Source organism: Apis laboriosa, unplaced genomic scaffold (genome assembly GCF_014066325.1).
Source record: "Apis laboriosa isolate Shangri-la unplaced genomic scaffold, ASM1406632v1 scaffold34_cov151, whole genome shotgun sequence".
Taxonomy (NCBI): domain Eukaryota; kingdom Metazoa; phylum Arthropoda; class Insecta; order Hymenoptera; family Apidae; genus Apis; species Apis laboriosa.
Genome location: NW_025222928.1, coordinates 3170626 through 3189466, shown reverse-complemented (window position 1 = coordinate 3189466; position 18841 = coordinate 3170626). Strand labels below are relative to the sequence as shown.

The window sequence follows — 18841 nt, the reverse complement described above, 5'->3', positions numbered from 1 at the left end:
CCATAGTTATTTTAAATTAAATAATATTATATAATAAATATAAAAAATTGAAAATGAATTGTTATAATATATTTAAAGTTTATTAATATTTTAATAATCAAAGATTATGAAGAAAGCTTTAAAGGTTATAAATAAATTTAAAAGAATTGATAAATTAAAATTATTTTAAATTAAATTTCTAACATTGATTATTTTTTAATAAAGTCATTAATATTTGATTATTGTAAAAATAATATATTTATTTTATATAATAAAAATAATTTCATTTATTATTATTTTTTTTATTCTATTTAAACAATTTAAAGTTATTTGATAATTTTATTTGAAAACTTTTGATAACATTTATTTTTTTTGCTAATATATTGAAGATATTATTTGTTATTTAATATCATTTTATTAATTAATAATTTACTAATTGTATATTATCAATAGAAGATCATATTACTAATTATCAATAAATAGCATATTAATAATTATAATTTTTTGAAAGATTTATATATTTAGTAATATATATATAGTATATTATAATTTTTATTAATATTATAAATTATAAATAAATTATATATTTTAAATAATCAAATCTATAATTAAATAATTAAACAAATATTTAAGTTAAAAAAATAAAATCTAATTAATATTTAATTTTATCGCTTATGTACATAAAAAAAATAAATTTTTGATTTTTATATTATTAAAAAGTAGTTTAGTTTAAAGTACTGATACAATAATTTATATATCATATTACTTCAATAAAATATGGCGACGATCAGCTGTCTTCTGTCATAATGACATTCATATTGATAAGCATAAGATTAAATTTTTTAAAAATTATTTATATAAGATATATTTGTAAACTACAATAATAATAAAGTGAAATAGTTTTATGTTATTATATTACTTTTTTGTAAATACAAAAGATTTACAAAAAATAGAAAGCTATTTATTGCTGCTCATCTGAAGTAAGCGGCAAGTGAACGCAGCTGCGTAAAAAAGCAATATGGTGACTAACGAATTAATCAAGTGTTGAGGATAATCAAGAATACAAATGTTTAATAATATTACCAACTTTTGCAATGGATGGTGGTGAAGTAGAGTGATGAACTTAACGTGATTAAAAGCCTTTCAGAGGCTAAAGGGAAGAAAACCATGTGCGATGTATGTGTTGACTTTCATGATCTTCTGCTCTCCTGTAAGCAAAAATGCACAATATTTTCACATTAACCTATTGTACTGTCGAACATGTTATAAATTTTTGTTTTATATCATCATCTAATATTTTAATATAAATAATTTAGAAAAAGAATTACTGTAAAAATTATTTTTATAATTACATTTAACTTTATAAAATTTCGTTTATAATATTATAATATATATATAACCTCATCGTTTATATATGATTTTAAAGTCTAATGTACGAATATATTTCATATATTAAATATATAAAATAATAAAATATTTAAATAAGTTATATTTTACAAAAATCATAATTATTATTAAAATTAGCATTAAATATTTGATATAAAAAAAAATAATAATAGTAATATAAAAATGTTTTCTTAGATTGATTTTGCTTATAAAATTTTATTTATTAAATTTTTATATTGTTTATTTTAACTTATAATTTATATTTAGATGATGAAAGATCATCAAAGGAACAAGATGGATTGGCATCACTTTGTATTTCGGATGTGGATACAACATTACATTATGTTAATCAATGGGTTCAAAGGTCTGATTTCATTTTTGTTTTTTATGTAAATTATATAAACTTTTATATAAACTATATATATATTAAATTTTTAATATAATTGTATTATTTCTATTTTAAAAATTTCTTTTCATTTATTTTTATAGGCAATGCATGTGTTGTTATCGAGAAATAAAAAATTTTGATCGATTTATAAGACTAACACAAAGTGTTGTATTATGTACATTACAACAATTACAAATTATACAACAAAATGGTCAACAAACAAAAGTATTATCCAAAGATGAAAAAGAAGAAGAAAAAATAGATGAAAATAAAATAGAAAATTCTGATTTTGCACAAATAGAAACGCAAACAAAACAAAACTGGTCTCAACAAGATAGAGAAAAATTGTTCCATCTTCTTTCAAAAATATTTTTATTAAATTTTCCTCTGTATATTGCAATGAAACATAGTGGTGCAATTAATCCATTAGCTCCAGTAAAAGTAATAATATATTATAAATAAAGTTAAATAAATTTGTTTAAATTTATAAATTTGTTAAATATATTATATATTTATACATTACTTTTTCATTATTTTGAAGGATGAAGGAGGATATTGTGAACCTCATGACCCAGAAGTGCCAGCTCCTTTAATTAGAGCAGTTTCTATATTTTGTCATCAAGGTGGTTTCAATTTAATGTCTGCTTGTTTTGATATGGAAAATACATTACCTGTTAGTCTTGCTCATTCAATGGTTGCAGTGATTTGTAATTTAAAACTTTGGTTGAATTATGGTAGTGTTATTCAGCTCTTTATACCATTACGCAGTCGTGTTATGAAATATATGTGTCGCTTAGCAGATAAAGAATTACGCACACCAGCAGTTAGAACAATGGCAGGTAAATTTTGAAATAAATAAAATTAAAACAATTTAATATATATTAATTTTCAATTGTGAATTAATAGTTTTTTACTCTTAGATTTCATGTGGAGTGCAGTAAAAGATCCTATTGATGCTGTTTTACCAAGTTTTGATCGTGATGGATTGGATTTAGCATTTAAATATTTTACTAGTACAACTTTAACAATGAGATTAGCAGGAATAGCTCAGATAAATGCTCATATCACTGCATTCAATGAACTTTGCAATAGTGAAACTGTCGCTGAAGTGGAACAAGTGGGCCATGCATTGGCAGCTTGGTTAACAGAAAATAATATAATAGCTCATATATTTGGACCAAATTTGCATGTAGAGGTTATTAAACAAAGTCATATTGTACTAAGTTTCTTAGCTATGGAAGGTAGAATCACATGTTCAGATATGGATACTATGTGGCAAGCTGCACAATTGAAACACTGCGGTCGTCCAGTATATGATTTATTGGCACCCTTAGTAAAACATTTAGCTCCAACTCCAGTTTTACATTTATACTCTTTGTTAGGAAAATTGGAGCCAAAAGATCATACAGAACAAAGTTTATTTCTGGCATCTGCTTTGATAAAATTTATTTGGACAGCAGGTGGTTCAGGTTATCCAAGAGGTTTATCTATAAAAAACAGAGAGATTTTAAGAGGTAATAATGGTATTGGTGGTAGTAGTACTAGTGATCCTAGTGGAATAGATGGAAGCAGTCCAGATGAGGATGAAGAAGAACCTAGTCCTGCACCATCAGAAGGACCATCACCACGAAAACAAGCAAGAGGTGATAGTAGTGATGGGGAAGGTATGCTACATGTATAATTGAAATTTTTATCTTTAAATTATATGACTTATAACATAAATATTAACAGGTCCATTTAAAACAAAAAGTATGGGCACAACAATTGTACAAACAAGTTCAAATGAAGGAGAAGATCCTACAATAGAAAAATCTGAATGTTTTGCTGAATCAATAAAAGATTCTACATGTAATATACAAGATGACATAAAAGAAAAACAGAGTGGATCAGATGCAGAAGCAGATACAGAAAAATCCAATACAGAGGAAACAGTTGCGATTGAAAAAAGAAAGAAAAAAGTATTAAGAAAACGGAAAAAACCTCAAAAACGTTCATTAGTTACTGTAGATAAAACATTAGAAGGTATCGTTAATGAAGAAAATAACATAAAGACTAAAGATTTAATGTTAGATATGAAATATAGGCCAGAAGATGTTTTAAACAGTACTTTAGATACTGGTGGATTAGTTTCTATTGATGATCCAAAAAATGTTGATGCATTAGATCGTGTAAAACAACAAGCAATGGCTTTAGATCCAAGTGATCAACAAGTTCCAACAACAGCAACACTTTTAAGAAGAGCTAATAAAAATAAATATATGTCATTAGTAGCACATAATGTAGATCGAGCTCCTGATTCTGCAGATACTTCGCACGATGAAGATGATAGTGATGTAGCTGGTGTTCTTGCAGCAGCAGATGGACCTGGTGCTGTTATATCAGAACTTGCCGGTTTAGTACACGCGACTGGACCTACATTTTTACCTTCAGGATTAGACGAAATGCTTTCAGATGAAGAAGGATCCTATAGTAGTAGAATATCTAATAAAAGTGAAAAAAATATGGCAGATTTTGATGGAGAGGAAAGTGGTTGCGAGGAAGAATTAGCTCAATTAGCTGCGCGTCATTTAACAGCTATACAAATGCAAGCTTATCATCCTCATCATTCTCATCCAACAATGACGATCAGGCGCTCTGTTTGTCGTCCTCCACAAGTAAGAAGTATTCGCCAAACAGTAACACGTGTTAGTTCTCAGTTCAACTTGGATACTGTATGTAAAGCTGGAAATACGTTATTATGGGATCTTCTGCAAGATGATAAAATTGGTCAATTAGGAGAAGGTTTAGCTTTGGAAGCTGAAAAAGCTTTGTGTAATCTTCTTTGTTTCAATGTTGATCGATTGATACCTATGAAATTTATAGAAGGTTGTTTAGAAAATCTTGCAACTAATCGTTCTGTAGTTGTATCTTTAAGATTATTACCTAAGTTACTTGCCAGTTTTCAACAATTTGGTGCAATGGATGCACATACAATAACAACATGGGCTGATCGTGAACGTGGAATGATGAAACACTTCTTTAATAATCTGAAAACGTATACTAGTATAGGGCCAAAAAATAATTTATATTCTCATCAAACGGAAATACAAGTTAGGTTACAATTTTTATCTTCTATTTTTTCACCTTTAGGTTCACCTGATTGTTTTCGTCTAAGTCTCGAACAGGTGGACATATTATGGCAATGTTTGTCACAAGATTCTACATGTGCAGATGAATTATTTAGTTGGTTGCTTAGTCAAGCAAAATCAACAGAACAACATGCACTTGGAATGGATACACTTAAACATTTATGTATGCGTAAATTACCAAGCTTACCACCTGAAACTATTAGTATGACAGGTCTCAGTCTTTTTCAACAATTGTGTAATTTAGCTCGTTTAGCTGCTGCACATTTGGACAGACCTTTAAGAGATGTGGATTCAGTTGGTATGGATTTTTTGTGGAGAATTGCATTAAAAGCAAAAAGTACAGATGTCAGTATGGCAGCTATACAATACTTAAATGGATATTACATGTCTAGACAATTAACTCAAGAAGCAGAATTTGTTTCACAATGTATGACTCATCTTGCTGCAGCTAGTACTGATTTGGAAATAAATGAAGAAGCTAGTTTACGTTGTATACAAAGAGCTTTGTTACTATTAAGAACACATTTAGAAGCATTCCGAAAACGGTATGCATATCATTTGCGACGTTGGATACTAGAAGGTAGAGGTGCCGGTAGTCATGTAGCTATGAATACTTCAGAAAAAGGCCAACAGTTAAGAATATTTGTACAGCCTGCAGGAATTCCTGAAAAAACAAGTTTCACTCTTCTTAGTACCGATTATGTAGCTGATTTAAGAGCTGAAGTTGCTAAATGGTGGGATGATACGCAAAATAATCAAGAAAAATCATCATCCAATACAAATGCTGGTCAAAATAATAGTTCAGTACTAGGTTCTTTACTTACTGATGGACCAATTAGGATGATTACACAAGGTCAAGAATTAACTATTGATTTTGATGAAAAAACATTGCAAGAAATGGGATTTAAAGATGGTCAATTAGTGTTTATTTCTCCCGGCGCTGGTCGAGGTAATGGTACGGGTAGATGTAATAAACGAGATGTGGATTCACCATCTCTTTTGCCACCACCTCCTCGAGAATCTTTACCGACTTTATTGTTATTACGTCCACAATATTTTGAACAATTATTTACGTTAATGAGAACTTTAAGTGCTATGAAAACAATTGTCAAAGGAGGACAGGAAATTCCTCATACAAAAGCCCAAGTACTTTCAAGAAGAGTTTGGGATACATTAACTTTACTACCAACTAGTCCAACTTTACTAAGAGGATTTCAAAAATTAGGAGAAACAACCTTGCTAGAATTATTAGATCCTGCTAGTCCTCAAAAACTAATGTATTCTTTATATATAGTAGAATCATTAAGTAGACGTAATACAACGAATCAATCTTCTGTTGTGAATTGTACATCTACTGCATCTGGTAACGAAGGTGACGTCGATACAGATGATAATCATGAAGACAAAGAAAAAGATATTACTTGGTCCACATTGTTTGTTCAACATGGAGGTTTACGTCATTTATTTGATATTTTTATGTCTGGTTGCTTGGAACAAGGTGATGGCAGTGAATGGCAGCAGGACTGTCTCGCTAGTTTATTAAAACAACTCTGTTATTTGGGTGTTGTTAAAGAAGAAAAAAAACGAAGTAAAGCAGATAAATTACTTGTACCTAAATTGAGCGAAGTGATGCTTTCAATGATGAATGTTGAAGCTGTTATGTCTCGAATAACAAGTATATTAAATGAAGCATCTTTACCAAGAGATCCAAATCATTACAAAACAGGACTTTTTGGAAGATCACAAGTTATACATTATACTATGGCTTTATTGGTTTGTTGGGTACACAGTAATGAAACAGTTAAGCAATATCTTTTTTCATCTTCAGAACCATTTGGAAAAACTTGGTTAAGAAGATTAGTGTTGGAAGATCCTGAACCAGCAGTGAGAAGAGAAGTTTGCACAGCTTTATACAAATTATGTTTGGGAACCACAGGATTTGAAGATGAAAATTCTACTAATCCCAGTTTGATTGTACCAATGTTAAATACTTTATTAGAACACCTTGTAATTGCTGAAGCAATGCAACCTTCTCATCGAAAACCAGATTTACCATTACATTTACATCCAGTACTTGATGATGGAAAAGAACCATATGGACCTGCTTGTAGAGATTATTTTTGGCTTGTTTGTCGATTAGTTGATTCTCTTCCAGAAGAAGCTATTAAAGAAAGTTCAGATGATTCTAATTTAACAATAGATCTTGAAGCTTTAGCAATAAGAGTAATTGATTCACTTTTAAATAGAGATCATCTTGAAACACGACACAATACAGTGGAAGATGATGGTTTAGTTGGATTATTAAACCTTACTTGCAACATTATGACACATAATCCACCTTGTAAACAAGGAAAAATTGGACAAAATTTATTACATGAAGTATTCGATTTTTTATTTGCATTGCCTAATCCTCGATCAAAACATGTACCAAAATGTAAAAGTCAAGTTTCCAGATCAGCAGCTTTTGATCTTTTAGTCGAACTTGTAAAATCTGCTCCAGATAATTATAGAATTCTTCATGAAAAATTATTAATTCAACATAAACCTGGTCCTCATTCTCCATATCCATGGGATTATTGGCCACATGAAGATGGACGTTCTGATTGTGGATATGTTGGTTTAACTAATTTAGGTGCTACTTGTTATATGGCTAGTTGTATGCAGCATTTGTATATGATGCCACAAGCACGTGTTTCTATATTAGGAGCTGATTGTAATAGAGCAAATAAACACCAACTTACATTAAGAGAATTACAAAGAATGTTTGCTTATCTTCTAGAGTCCGAAAGAAAAGCATATAATCCTCGAAGTTTTTGCCGAGTGTATACTATGAATCATGAACCTCTTAATACTGGAGAACAAAAAGATATGGCGGAATTTTTTATAGATCTTGTATCAAAATTAGAAGAAATGACATCAGATTTAAAAAATTTAGTAAAAACATTATTTTGTGGTGTAATATCTAATAATGTTGTATCATTAGATTGTGAACATGTAAGTAGAACACTAGAAGAATTTTATACTGTACGTTGCCAAGTCGCTGATATGAGAAATCTTTATGAAAGTTTAGATGAAGTTACAGTTAAAGATACTTTAGAGGGTGATAATATGTATACATGTTCACAATGTGGTAAAAAAGCAAGAGCAGAAAAAAGAGCATGTTTTAAAAAATTACCACATATATTGTGTTTTAATACAATGAGATACACATTTAATATGGGAACTATGTCAAAGGAAAAAGTAAATACACATTTTAGTTTTCCATTAAGATTAGATATGTCTGGATATGTTGAGAAAAAACTTATACCACAACATTATCAAGAAGAAAAGAAAGCTTTTGAAAAAAGAAAATCAGAAAGTGATTGTCAATCAGAATTAAACGATGATGATAGTATAGAAATGGAACATTATCAGTATGATTTAATAGGTGTAACAGTTCATACTGGCACAGCTGATGGTGGACATTATTACAGTTTTATTAGAGATCGTACATCTCCTAATAAAGATAAATGGTTTTTATTTAATGATGCAGAAGTTAAACCATTTGATCCAAATCAAATAGCAGCAGAATGTTTTGGTGGAGAAATGACAAGTAAAACCTATGATTCTGTTACAGATAAATTTATGGATTTTAGTTTTGAAAAAACAAACTCAGCATACATGCTATTTTATGAATGGTGTACTGATCCTGGAGATCAAGCAAAAGAAGAAGAAGCTACTGTTTCAAGTCCAAATGGACGACAATCTTCTTCATTGATTCATAAAAATACTAATAAATTACCACCACTAGAACTAAATAAAGAACTTGAAGATTGGATATGGCAAGATAATATGCATTTTTTACAAGATAAAAATATATTTGAACATACATACTTTACATTTATGTGGCAAATATGTGGATATATACCACAAACATTATTCTCTATACAATCTGATATAACAGAAATGTCAGCAGACCTTTCAACATCGTTTTTTATGGAGACTTTTATTCATGCCAAGGAAAAACCAACAATGGTGCAATGGGTAGAATTATTAACAAAACAATTTAATGGTTCAGCTGGTGCATGTGCTAGATTTCTTGAAAAAATGGCTGGAGATTCGTGGTGGCCAATTCAAATTCTAGTCAAATGCCCTAATCAAATGGTAAGACAAATGTTCCAAAGGTTATGTATTCATGTGATACAACGTTTGCGCGCTACTCAAGCACCTTTATATCTTCTTTGTGATGAAGAAAATGACGTAAATACCGTTGGCACACGATCATGCGTGACAAGATTTGTAAGAATGCTTTTGTCTCTTATGGAACATGCGAAACAACATTTGAAACACCTTACTGAATATTTCAGTTTTTTATATGAATTTAGTAAAATGGGTGAAGAAGAAACATTATTTCTAATAAGAGTACAAGCTATATCAACTATGATAAATTTTTATCTTGGACACAAAACACACGAATTTGTTGATGCAGTTAGTGAAGAAGAAGAGGAAGAAGAAGTTGTTGCTATGCCAACAGAAAAATTGAGACCTGCTTCTTTAGACAAGATGATTACCTTAATAGCAACTTTAGTTGAACGTAGTAGAGGATCTGATCATAGGTAAAGTTTAATAGTTTGTTAATTTTACTTAATATAAGAACTGCATTATATTACATATTATATTTTTATATTTTAGATTATCATTGTCTCCAATAGATCTTAGTGCTGTAGCAGGAGGTAAAGGGTTTCCCTTTTTATACCAGCAAACACGAGATGTCATTAATCTTAATCAAACACGAAACTTGATACAATCTTTATGTCGTTGGAATGATAGATTAGCAATACATATTATAACAATGATATTTCAAGCTATAACAAAACATACAGATGTTTGCCAACCATTTTTCAAATTATTGACATTGTTAACAGAAAGCTCAGGATTAAGTGGATTGCCATGTATGACTCAATTAATTTTAGGCAGAGTTTGGGAAGCAGCTAGAGTTGCTCCACATGGAGCATTAGAATGGCTAGCTTTAGCCGTTACAAGAAGTAAACTTGCACATGCTTGGGTATTACAAGGATTAGATACATGGTTACAACATTTTTTATTGGAACATTCAAATCAAAGAGTTCGTTCTGCAGCTGCTTTTCTTCTTGTATCATTGGTTCCATCTACTCATTTCAGACAAGGTTATCGCAGTGCTCATAGATTAGGTTTAGGATGCAATACATCTAGAGAATTACAATTATCTCCAGAAGCTACTTTAATTTTGCATAAAATATATACTGCACTTTTACGATTATTGCAACCTGCAAGACATTATATTGATATACAAACTCATGGTACAATGAAACTCACTGCCTATTTTGCATTACTTACATATTGTGTTATTTCTAAAACAGAGAAATTAATGGTAAGTATTTCATATAATATTAAATTTTAATCAGTATTATTATATAATTTTTATTTTCAGTTTGGACAATATCTAAACGATTTATGGACACTTTTTCATCCAAAACTTTCTGAACCTAGCATTCCAGTGCATCATAATAAACAAGCTGTATTATTATTTTGGTATCATGTTTGTTCTGATTGTCCGGAAAATGTTGCTCTTATACTTCATAATCCTCATATAACTAAAAACATTGCATTTAACTATATACTGTATGCATTATTTTATTTAATTTAAAGTTACTATTGCAGAAATAATATGTTTGAGAATAATTTTTAAATTTTATTTAATTTTTAGTGCTGATCATGAAGATCAGGATGTAGTATTATTTAACAGAGTAATGTTACCTGCTTATTATGGTTTATTACGATTATGCTGTCAACAATCACGCACTTTCACGAGACAATTAGCAGCACATCAAAATATTCAGTGGGCATTCAAAAATATAACACCTCATCCTACTCAATATTCGACTGTAAAATTTTTATTAATTTAAAGTTTATTCTTTTATAAAATTTATATTTAAAAATAAAATTTATTTTTTCTTACATAGGCTGTGGATGAACTATTTAAATTAATGCAATTGTTAGTTGCAAGACATTCTGATCAAACAGAACAAGAAGAAGCTGAAATTGCATCATTCAGAAGAGGAACTTTATCTTCGTACTTACAAGGATTAGATGGACGATCATGTTGGGCTACACTTATTTCTGCATTTCGGTATAATATATATTTTTAATATTTTTTTTTATTTTTATATACATATCAATTTAAAACAAAAATTAAAATATTTATATATATATTATATATATTGTCTTTGTATTATAAATTGATATATTTAATCAATTTTTTATAGTATTCTGATTGAATCAGATGATGATCGACTTTACGTTGTATATAATGGAGGATTAAGTATGGCTCTGGAAGCATTTCATATGTTGCATATCATGTATCATGAAGCCACAGCATGTCATGTTGCTGGTGACTTAGCTGAACTTATAGCCATTATTGTGGAACTTGTACGATGTATCAGAACTGCTAGAGATGGACCTGATGCAAGAAATATATTAGCAAATTGTAAAGAATGGCCAGATATTCTACGAAAATTAGCAACATTGTTAAATACATATAATCCTCCAGATATGAGAAATCTTGCTATAGATCTTTTGAAAGAACTTGTAATGCTTGTTCCTGCTGAAGCAATCTCAATTTTAGCACCATTGCTGTCACACTGCCATGCAGCTCTTCAAGAATCTCATGCTGCTGTTCCACCTGGTCCTTATCTTCCAAGAAGATCTACTCCTCCAGGAAAAATGCCTACTCGACCTGCTAGACCAATGGTTCAGATGGCAGTACCACATTCTCAATTAGAAGCATCAAAAGGAGTAGATCCAGAATATGATAATGCTTTACTTGAATTTTATTTACCATATCATGAACTCATTGATGTAATGTGCAGATTGGCAATTAATAACGATTGTATGACAGATACATTAGTTAATCTGAGTGCTATGTTAGGATTTGAAGGTAAATATTATTTGCTATCTAAAATTTGAGAAGTAAAATAGTTTATAATAATTATTTGATTACAGGTGTTCCATTACACTTAGCCTTATTTCCTAGATTATGGTTAGATGTTCATGCTGCTACACATATAGACAGAAAACATATTGCATCTCTTCTTTGTTCTTCCTATACAGTGGATTATGTAGATGCTGTGTTATTAGATGAAAGATCGTCGTTAGGGATACCAGCAATTCATGCTTTTCTCAAGACCTTCTTTCCAAAACTTGCTAATCATGTATTGACTGAACAAACTTGCTTACTTATTGACAATTTAGTTAGTTCTATGGTGGCAATGGTGGAAGCAGTAGATATTCAAGCTTCTGCACATAGATTAACGGGAGATTTAAGAGCTTTAGCTCTTGTTTACAATAGCAGTACAAGACTGAAGCCACCAAGTAGTTTGTTACCAGCTTTAGAAACGTTATTGTCTCGAACCAGAGCTATTAAAGTAAAAGAATCTAATCAACAGGAAGTAGAAGCTCCTACGAAAAAACGTAAATTTATGGTGAATGAAAACAATGAAACTAATGATAAAGAATTACATTTACCAATCAAAGAATTTAATGAGCAAAAAAACGTTTCTAACATAAACATCGAAGAAAAAGACAAAATAGAAGTAAATGATATGACTTCCTCTGATTCTGGAGATGATAAAACCATATCAAGAAACAATATTCAAGCAGAAAATATTTCTACAAACATCAGTACAATATCTCCAAGTTTAATTGATACTGTGACAACCAATAATTGTACGAATCAATTGCGATGTTCGTTGACTAATGTTTCTTGGTTTGAAATGTTGGAAAAGACGATTCTTGATTTGCAAACAATTGTGCAATTGCAAGCAAAAAATAACTAATTCTCTACATGTTTTGAATGGTGCTTTTATTATAGAAGCATATAATACAGGACTAAGTTTACATATAAATGTGTGATTCTTTAAGATAACAAGAGGAAAATTCAAGATCTAAATGGACAAATTTTAGTGCTCTTCTGTTATTAAAAAATGATACATATATTATTATATTATTACATATTTCTATATATGTATCAAATGCGATTTATTTTCCAAATGTAGGTAAATAAGATACTGTTGCCTATTTAAGTTATATTCAAAAAGGGAAAAAAAAAAAAAATCATCAATTTGAAGTAAACAATTTTCATTTTATATAATAAATGTTCGTTAGTGTTGTGAGATTATTTATCTCCTGATAATATTCATGTACACTTTTACAATATAAAACTACCCAGTATTCAATAATAGAAGTTGTGAAAAACTTTGTGAAATAATTTAAGAAACACAATTAAAACTTTTGTTAAAATTATAAGTCTTTCCATATTTAATTTTTCAACATATTACAGATTTTTTCCATTCTTTAACATAAATTATAAAATAATTGTATTTTGTCAATTTTTTAAATTGTATATTTTCAAATTTATTATTATTTACATATCTTATCTTTAAATAATTTGTCATTGTAATTTTCATCATATTTTTAATATATTTATGAATAATTAATTATATAATTAATTGTTCTACATATATAAAAAATTATAGACAATTTCACATTTATTCAACACAACTTTCTAAACTTTACATATATAATTATATTATTACATTTTTTTATGTTTAATGTCCAAATAATCAAAAAACTTTATCATTTAGATAAATAATGTTAATTTGATACATTTATTTCTGATATTGTAAATATGTTTTGTTATATTTTTAAAATAATTTGTTTATTTGAACAAAATTTTTAAAGACATTCATTTATATTTTGGACTGCAATCGTTTTGATTATTGAAACTATATTTCGCATAATTTTTTTGCAAAACTTAATTAAAATATTATTAAAATTTTATTTTGTAAAGATAGATTTTAGTATTCATTTAATTTATGTTTTAATTATTTTTCATATTATTGTAATAGCATTTATAATTATCGCAATTAAAAAGTATTTGAAACATTAGTATAAAGTATTTTTTGTTTATATAAGAAATATCTCAAGAAAGAAATATTACAAATATCTCACATCACAAATGAACAATTTTATCATTAGATTTCTAAAATATTTGTTAAAATCAGCAAAATATTATTTAAATGTAATTTTCTTATAATGTATAACAAACAAACTTGGAAACATATCCATATAAACTTTTATGTATGCGCTTAATTTACATGCACTGCTTTATTATATTTATTATTATTACATATTATATATATATATATATATATATATATATATAATAACTGTGCGCTATTAAAAAAAAAGAGGAAAATATAAATATATATATTTATTGTTTTTTTTTTACTAATTTGTTACATAAACAAGTTACTTTATCGCCATTTGTCAAACATTTTTGGGAATTTATCAAGAGATAATTAGTATAATTAAATTTTAATTTTTTTTATCCTTTCAGTAATTTTGTATTATAAAAAACAAATACGGGCTAGGATTTTTTGAGTTAATCTAATTGCTCAGTAAAATAATATTTCTAACAATAAATTACATATATTTCAAGAAATATATATTTTTTTAAATATTGGATATATTGAAATAAATAAGTTAGTATATCAGATCAATAATTTTGCTAGAAATATTAAATCCCAATTATTTAACAAAATATGTTTCTTAAAGTATTTTTATTTTAAATTATTTTATTCAACTCTATAGCCTAATATACAATTTAGATACAAATTCATAATTTTTTTTTATGTGCTTGATACAGAATTATATATACATGTTTTCATCATAGCTTATTATTAGACGATGGCACTAAAGTATAACTTGTCCATATTAAGATTCAAGAATCATCACGTGTATTTTTGATTTCGACGATATATTACAATAAGAAATGATTGAAAAGAGAAAGCAATGAATGTTAATAGTAAGATTATGTGGTATTTTTGTGCGATGTCTTTATTTTTTTGTCATCTTAATATTAATTAATTAATTGATTGATGATCATCTTGAAAAGTATTTTGTAGTTTACCTACTTATGAAATATACCTTTAAAAGAATCAAATTAAGGGATTAAATATAATAGCAATTTTATGATAGAATAAGTCATGATTTTTTGGGTGCATTTTAAGATGAATTACAGATTCTAGAAACGACTACCAATGATTATATGATTAATTAAGTTTCATGACAGTTATTAAGAAATTTAATAAGTATTAATGATAAAAAAAAAATGAAAAAATGAAAGTGTAATGATTAAATCAAAGTTTCTTTGTTATTTTCAATTACGTTAATATTATTTTTTAAAATCTTCGTCTTTTTAACGTATTATTCTTTAGTAAATATAAAATGAAAAACAGACAAAATATGTTCAGTAGTTTTACAAAAATTCAAATGAATAATTGTGTCCATATAATTAATATCGCATAATGTCTCAAATTGTATTTCTAATGTTTGACGTACGTATTTGTGATCAAAATACTGTGATTAGTGTTGGTAGATTTATTCGCTGATTGCAACAAACATGAATAATAAGCGTACTATACACGCACATACAGTATAATGAATTTTTCACTAAATCAAGTATTTTTAACTTTTACGTGCTGGCAGTGATTTATTGAGTTCAATAAAATCATAAATATAATCGAAAATAAGCTAAAAAAAAAGAAAAAGAAGAAAAAGAATAAAGAGTGTAAAATCATATAAAATTACATGCAAAAAAAAGCATTTATATTTACTTTTATTCATTAAAAGCGACAAATGCCTTTGTCTCATGAAACGCGTTTCGATAATCTCTATTTATAAATAAAAAAAAGAAGTACATGCGATAGACGTTTGTGCTTTTTAATAATTCGGAGATGGTTAAGACTGTATAAAAAATACTTGAGGCGATCTTATAATACTTTTGTCATTTTATTAACCTTCCGAAAATATTAAGCTATAATATCAAATTTACATCTTTAGCATGTCTTTACGTTTATGTATTCATTTATATACTTAAGGTGTATAGTTTTTGATCAATAATAAATAAAATCTTTTCATTTTAAATTTTGCATATGAAAACAATTTTACTATTTTTTAAAATTTCGTTTTGTGCATATGCAAAAAATTATGCGTTAATTAATATTTTATATATTCATGATGTGATTAATTAAACTGTGGAAAATAAATTTCTGGAATTTATAAAAAAAAAAATTTATCTTAATTTTTTAATTAATTTGAAATGAAAAATTAAAAAAAATTTAATAATAAATTTATTCATAAGTTTTAATTTTTTAATTTATTATATTTTTACTTAAAAAAAGAAAGATAAATTTTCAAATACAAATATTATATATTATCATGTAATCTATTTTGATTATTTTATTTTTTTTATTGATAATAATGGTGATATATACTATGTATAGTTAATATAGAATATTGGATAAATGACTACATAGTAGTATACAGTATTTACTTCTTACAACAGTTTATCATTTCTAATTGATGATAATTTTCTAAATATTTTTTTTATTTTTTTTAACAAGATATTAAGTAACACAAAAATTCAAAATTAAATAATAAGTGCTAAAAACAATTGATTATTTATTCATGATGGATAGTACGAAATCACCTATGGATAACCTCTTTAACATGTTATCAAGCTTTAGTGCAGGTCATGAAAAAGCATTAAAACAAGGCATTTATAATGCCGTGGCATTGTTTCTCTTGTGTCTAATTTCAGCAGCTGGGTACGGATTATATATTATATTGAAACCATTTGTAAAACCTTTAATCTGGGCTTTATTATGTGGCTCTGTTTTATTCCCTTTCAAATGCTCATTAACTACGATTGTACAATCGTGGTTTGAAAAAGCAGAAGTATCTCATACGCCTTTAATAATAAATTTAATAGTTTTACCTATGCAAATAGTAGATAAAGCTTCTGACAGTTTAGGATCATTTTTGTGGAAACAAATGAAATATATTGCTAGTGCATTTTTACTGACAGCATTAGCTTTAGGTATATATCATTATACACCTACTATATTAAGTTGTCTCATATGGAGAATATGTTTGATATTTAATACTATTTTTGGATTTTTTATAACAACTTGCAATACTTTTATGGTAATTTTTAATTGTTTAAAAAATGTTTTATAAAATATGTATTTTATTTTTGTCAATATTAATGTAATTTTTTCAGATTACATTTATACTTATTGGATATTTATCTATATTATATATTTATTGGACACCAAATAACTCTATTCATTTTCGTTATTCATCGTTTGTTATGTGGTTTATAATTAGTTTATATGTTTCTAATATATTAGGTGCTTATCAAATTATTGTATTTATAACATTACAAATACTATATTTAATAGGATTTATTTATGAAGTAGTACTTATTATGGAAAATCAAGAATTAGAAGATAAGCATATGACATTTATGGAAGCAATATCTTTTGCATTAACGAATAATTTAACTACAGATATGCAGCAAGATTCATTTTCTTCATCTTTTAAAAATGAAAAACTTATAAAAGATACTAATGAAGAAAATATAGATAACAAGACAAATATAGACAAGAAGATTGAATATCAAGAAACAAAAACAAAATTTTCCAAAAAATCAATGTCATTGGATGCAAATAATAAAACTGTAATGAGCCATAAATTGCAATCTTCTAACTCTATGTCATTACGTGATCGTTATTTGTTAAGAAGATTAAAAACAGAATTACGAATATCTATAGATATAGAAAATGATAAAGTTGATACTGACAAATATATGTATGGTATATTATATGCTTGCATAGGTATGCTTTTTTGGAAACATAGATGGATGATATATATATTGATTATTCCTATAGCTTTTTATATCATTAAACAACTTAGTAGTTATTTTGGATTATGGAAAATGATTGAAAATCAATATAATATTATAAAACAAATTATAAAAACATGGTGTATAAAAAGACATCAAGCTCTCTTACCAGCTAATATTAGAGGTTTATATAAATTTGGAATCATAATTGATGAAAAATTAACAAAAATTTTAAAAGCTTCAATTGATTCTGTTGTAACAATTGCTGTGATTTTTGGATTACTTATATTTACTACTTGTACTTCTATTTTTATAACAATACAGGTAAAATGAATTTATTATAAAAATTATTTTATATATTTTACAAATAATTATACATTATTATAATTTTTTTAGGTTTATACAGAAGGTATGCATCTTATTCACATTACTGGAGAAATACTTAACTCATCTTTAATGAACAATTCAGATATTGATTGGTTACCTGAACACTGGGAAGATTCAGTTAATAGTGTATTGGATAATGCTTATACATATGGGCGGAGTGCTATTTCTGATGGAGTAAGATATATGTATATTCTTATTATTGATAAATATATCTTAATAATGATACAACATATATATGTGATATAGATAAAAGGTTTAGTAAGAGATCTAGATGCTACTAAAGCTGATCAAATGGAAAAGAAAGTTTTAGAACTTTGGGATAGACTTTATCAAGCATGGATGATGTCTAATGCAGACTCTGATTTAATTGGACCTACTGTAGATGTTACAGTAGCTTATTCAGTATGGGAAAGTTTTAAAGAAAGTTTTGGAAAAACACCTTTACGTAAGATTTTGTATTTAAAATAAATATTAATTCTTATTTTTGTACATTTTTTATACATAAGTATTCTAATATTAATTAAAAATTATTTGATTAATATTTTTTTTTATATAGAATTATTTAACATGACTGGTATACAAAACTTTATAAAGGAAAATATTGGAACTTTTATGTCAGTATTGGATTCCATTTGGAATATAGTTAAAGGAAATATGTCTGTGATATTAACAATTTTTACAGAACTATTTTACATTATACTTATGAGTGGAACGGCAGTATTTAATTTTATCCTAAGTATGGTAATTATCAATCAAAGTTATATATAATTTGAAAATATTTAATATATATATATATATATATATATA

The 18841-nt window shown here is 27.1% G+C and overlaps 2 protein-coding genes across 3 annotated transcripts in view; both read left to right on the top strand.

The window, feature by feature from the left end:
* Positions 1 to 697: 697 nt before the first annotated feature.
* LOC122714738 (ubiquitin carboxyl-terminal hydrolase 34) lies at positions 698 to 13195 on the top strand. Its single transcript, XM_043936369.1, has 12 exons — positions 698 to 1189; positions 1633 to 1729; positions 1855 to 2194; positions 2295 to 2592; positions 2674 to 3417; positions 3485 to 9476; positions 9553 to 10270; positions 10331 to 10521; positions 10607 to 10784; positions 10863 to 11029; positions 11166 to 11836; positions 11902 to 13195. Exons 1-12 carry the CDS (start codon positions 1147 to 1149, stop codon positions 12732 to 12734), a joined length of 10272 nt encoding a protein of 3423 aa, XP_043792304.1. The 5' UTR covers positions 698 to 1146; the 3' UTR covers positions 12735 to 13195.
* Positions 13196 to 16242: 3047 nt separating this feature from the next.
* The window catches only part of LOC122714814 (transmembrane protein 245), a 3606-nt gene continuing 1007 nt past the window's right edge, over positions 16243 to 18841 (top strand). Inside the window, exons 1-5 of one of the 2 annotated variants that reach the window (XM_043936500.1) lie at positions 16243 to 16947; positions 17024 to 17971; positions 18044 to 18208; positions 18281 to 18479; positions 18591 to 18775. In XM_043936500.1, coding sequence (XP_043792435.1) covers positions 16429 to 16947; positions 17024 to 17971; positions 18044 to 18208; positions 18281 to 18479; positions 18591 to 18775 — 2016 coding nt within the window. In that variant the 5' untranslated portion in view covers positions 16243 to 16428. Of the gene's footprint in view, positions 16948 to 17023; positions 17972 to 18043; positions 18209 to 18280; positions 18480 to 18590; positions 18795 to 18841 lie in introns of both variants that reach the window. The other variant, XM_043936501.1, reaches the window with a different exon arrangement.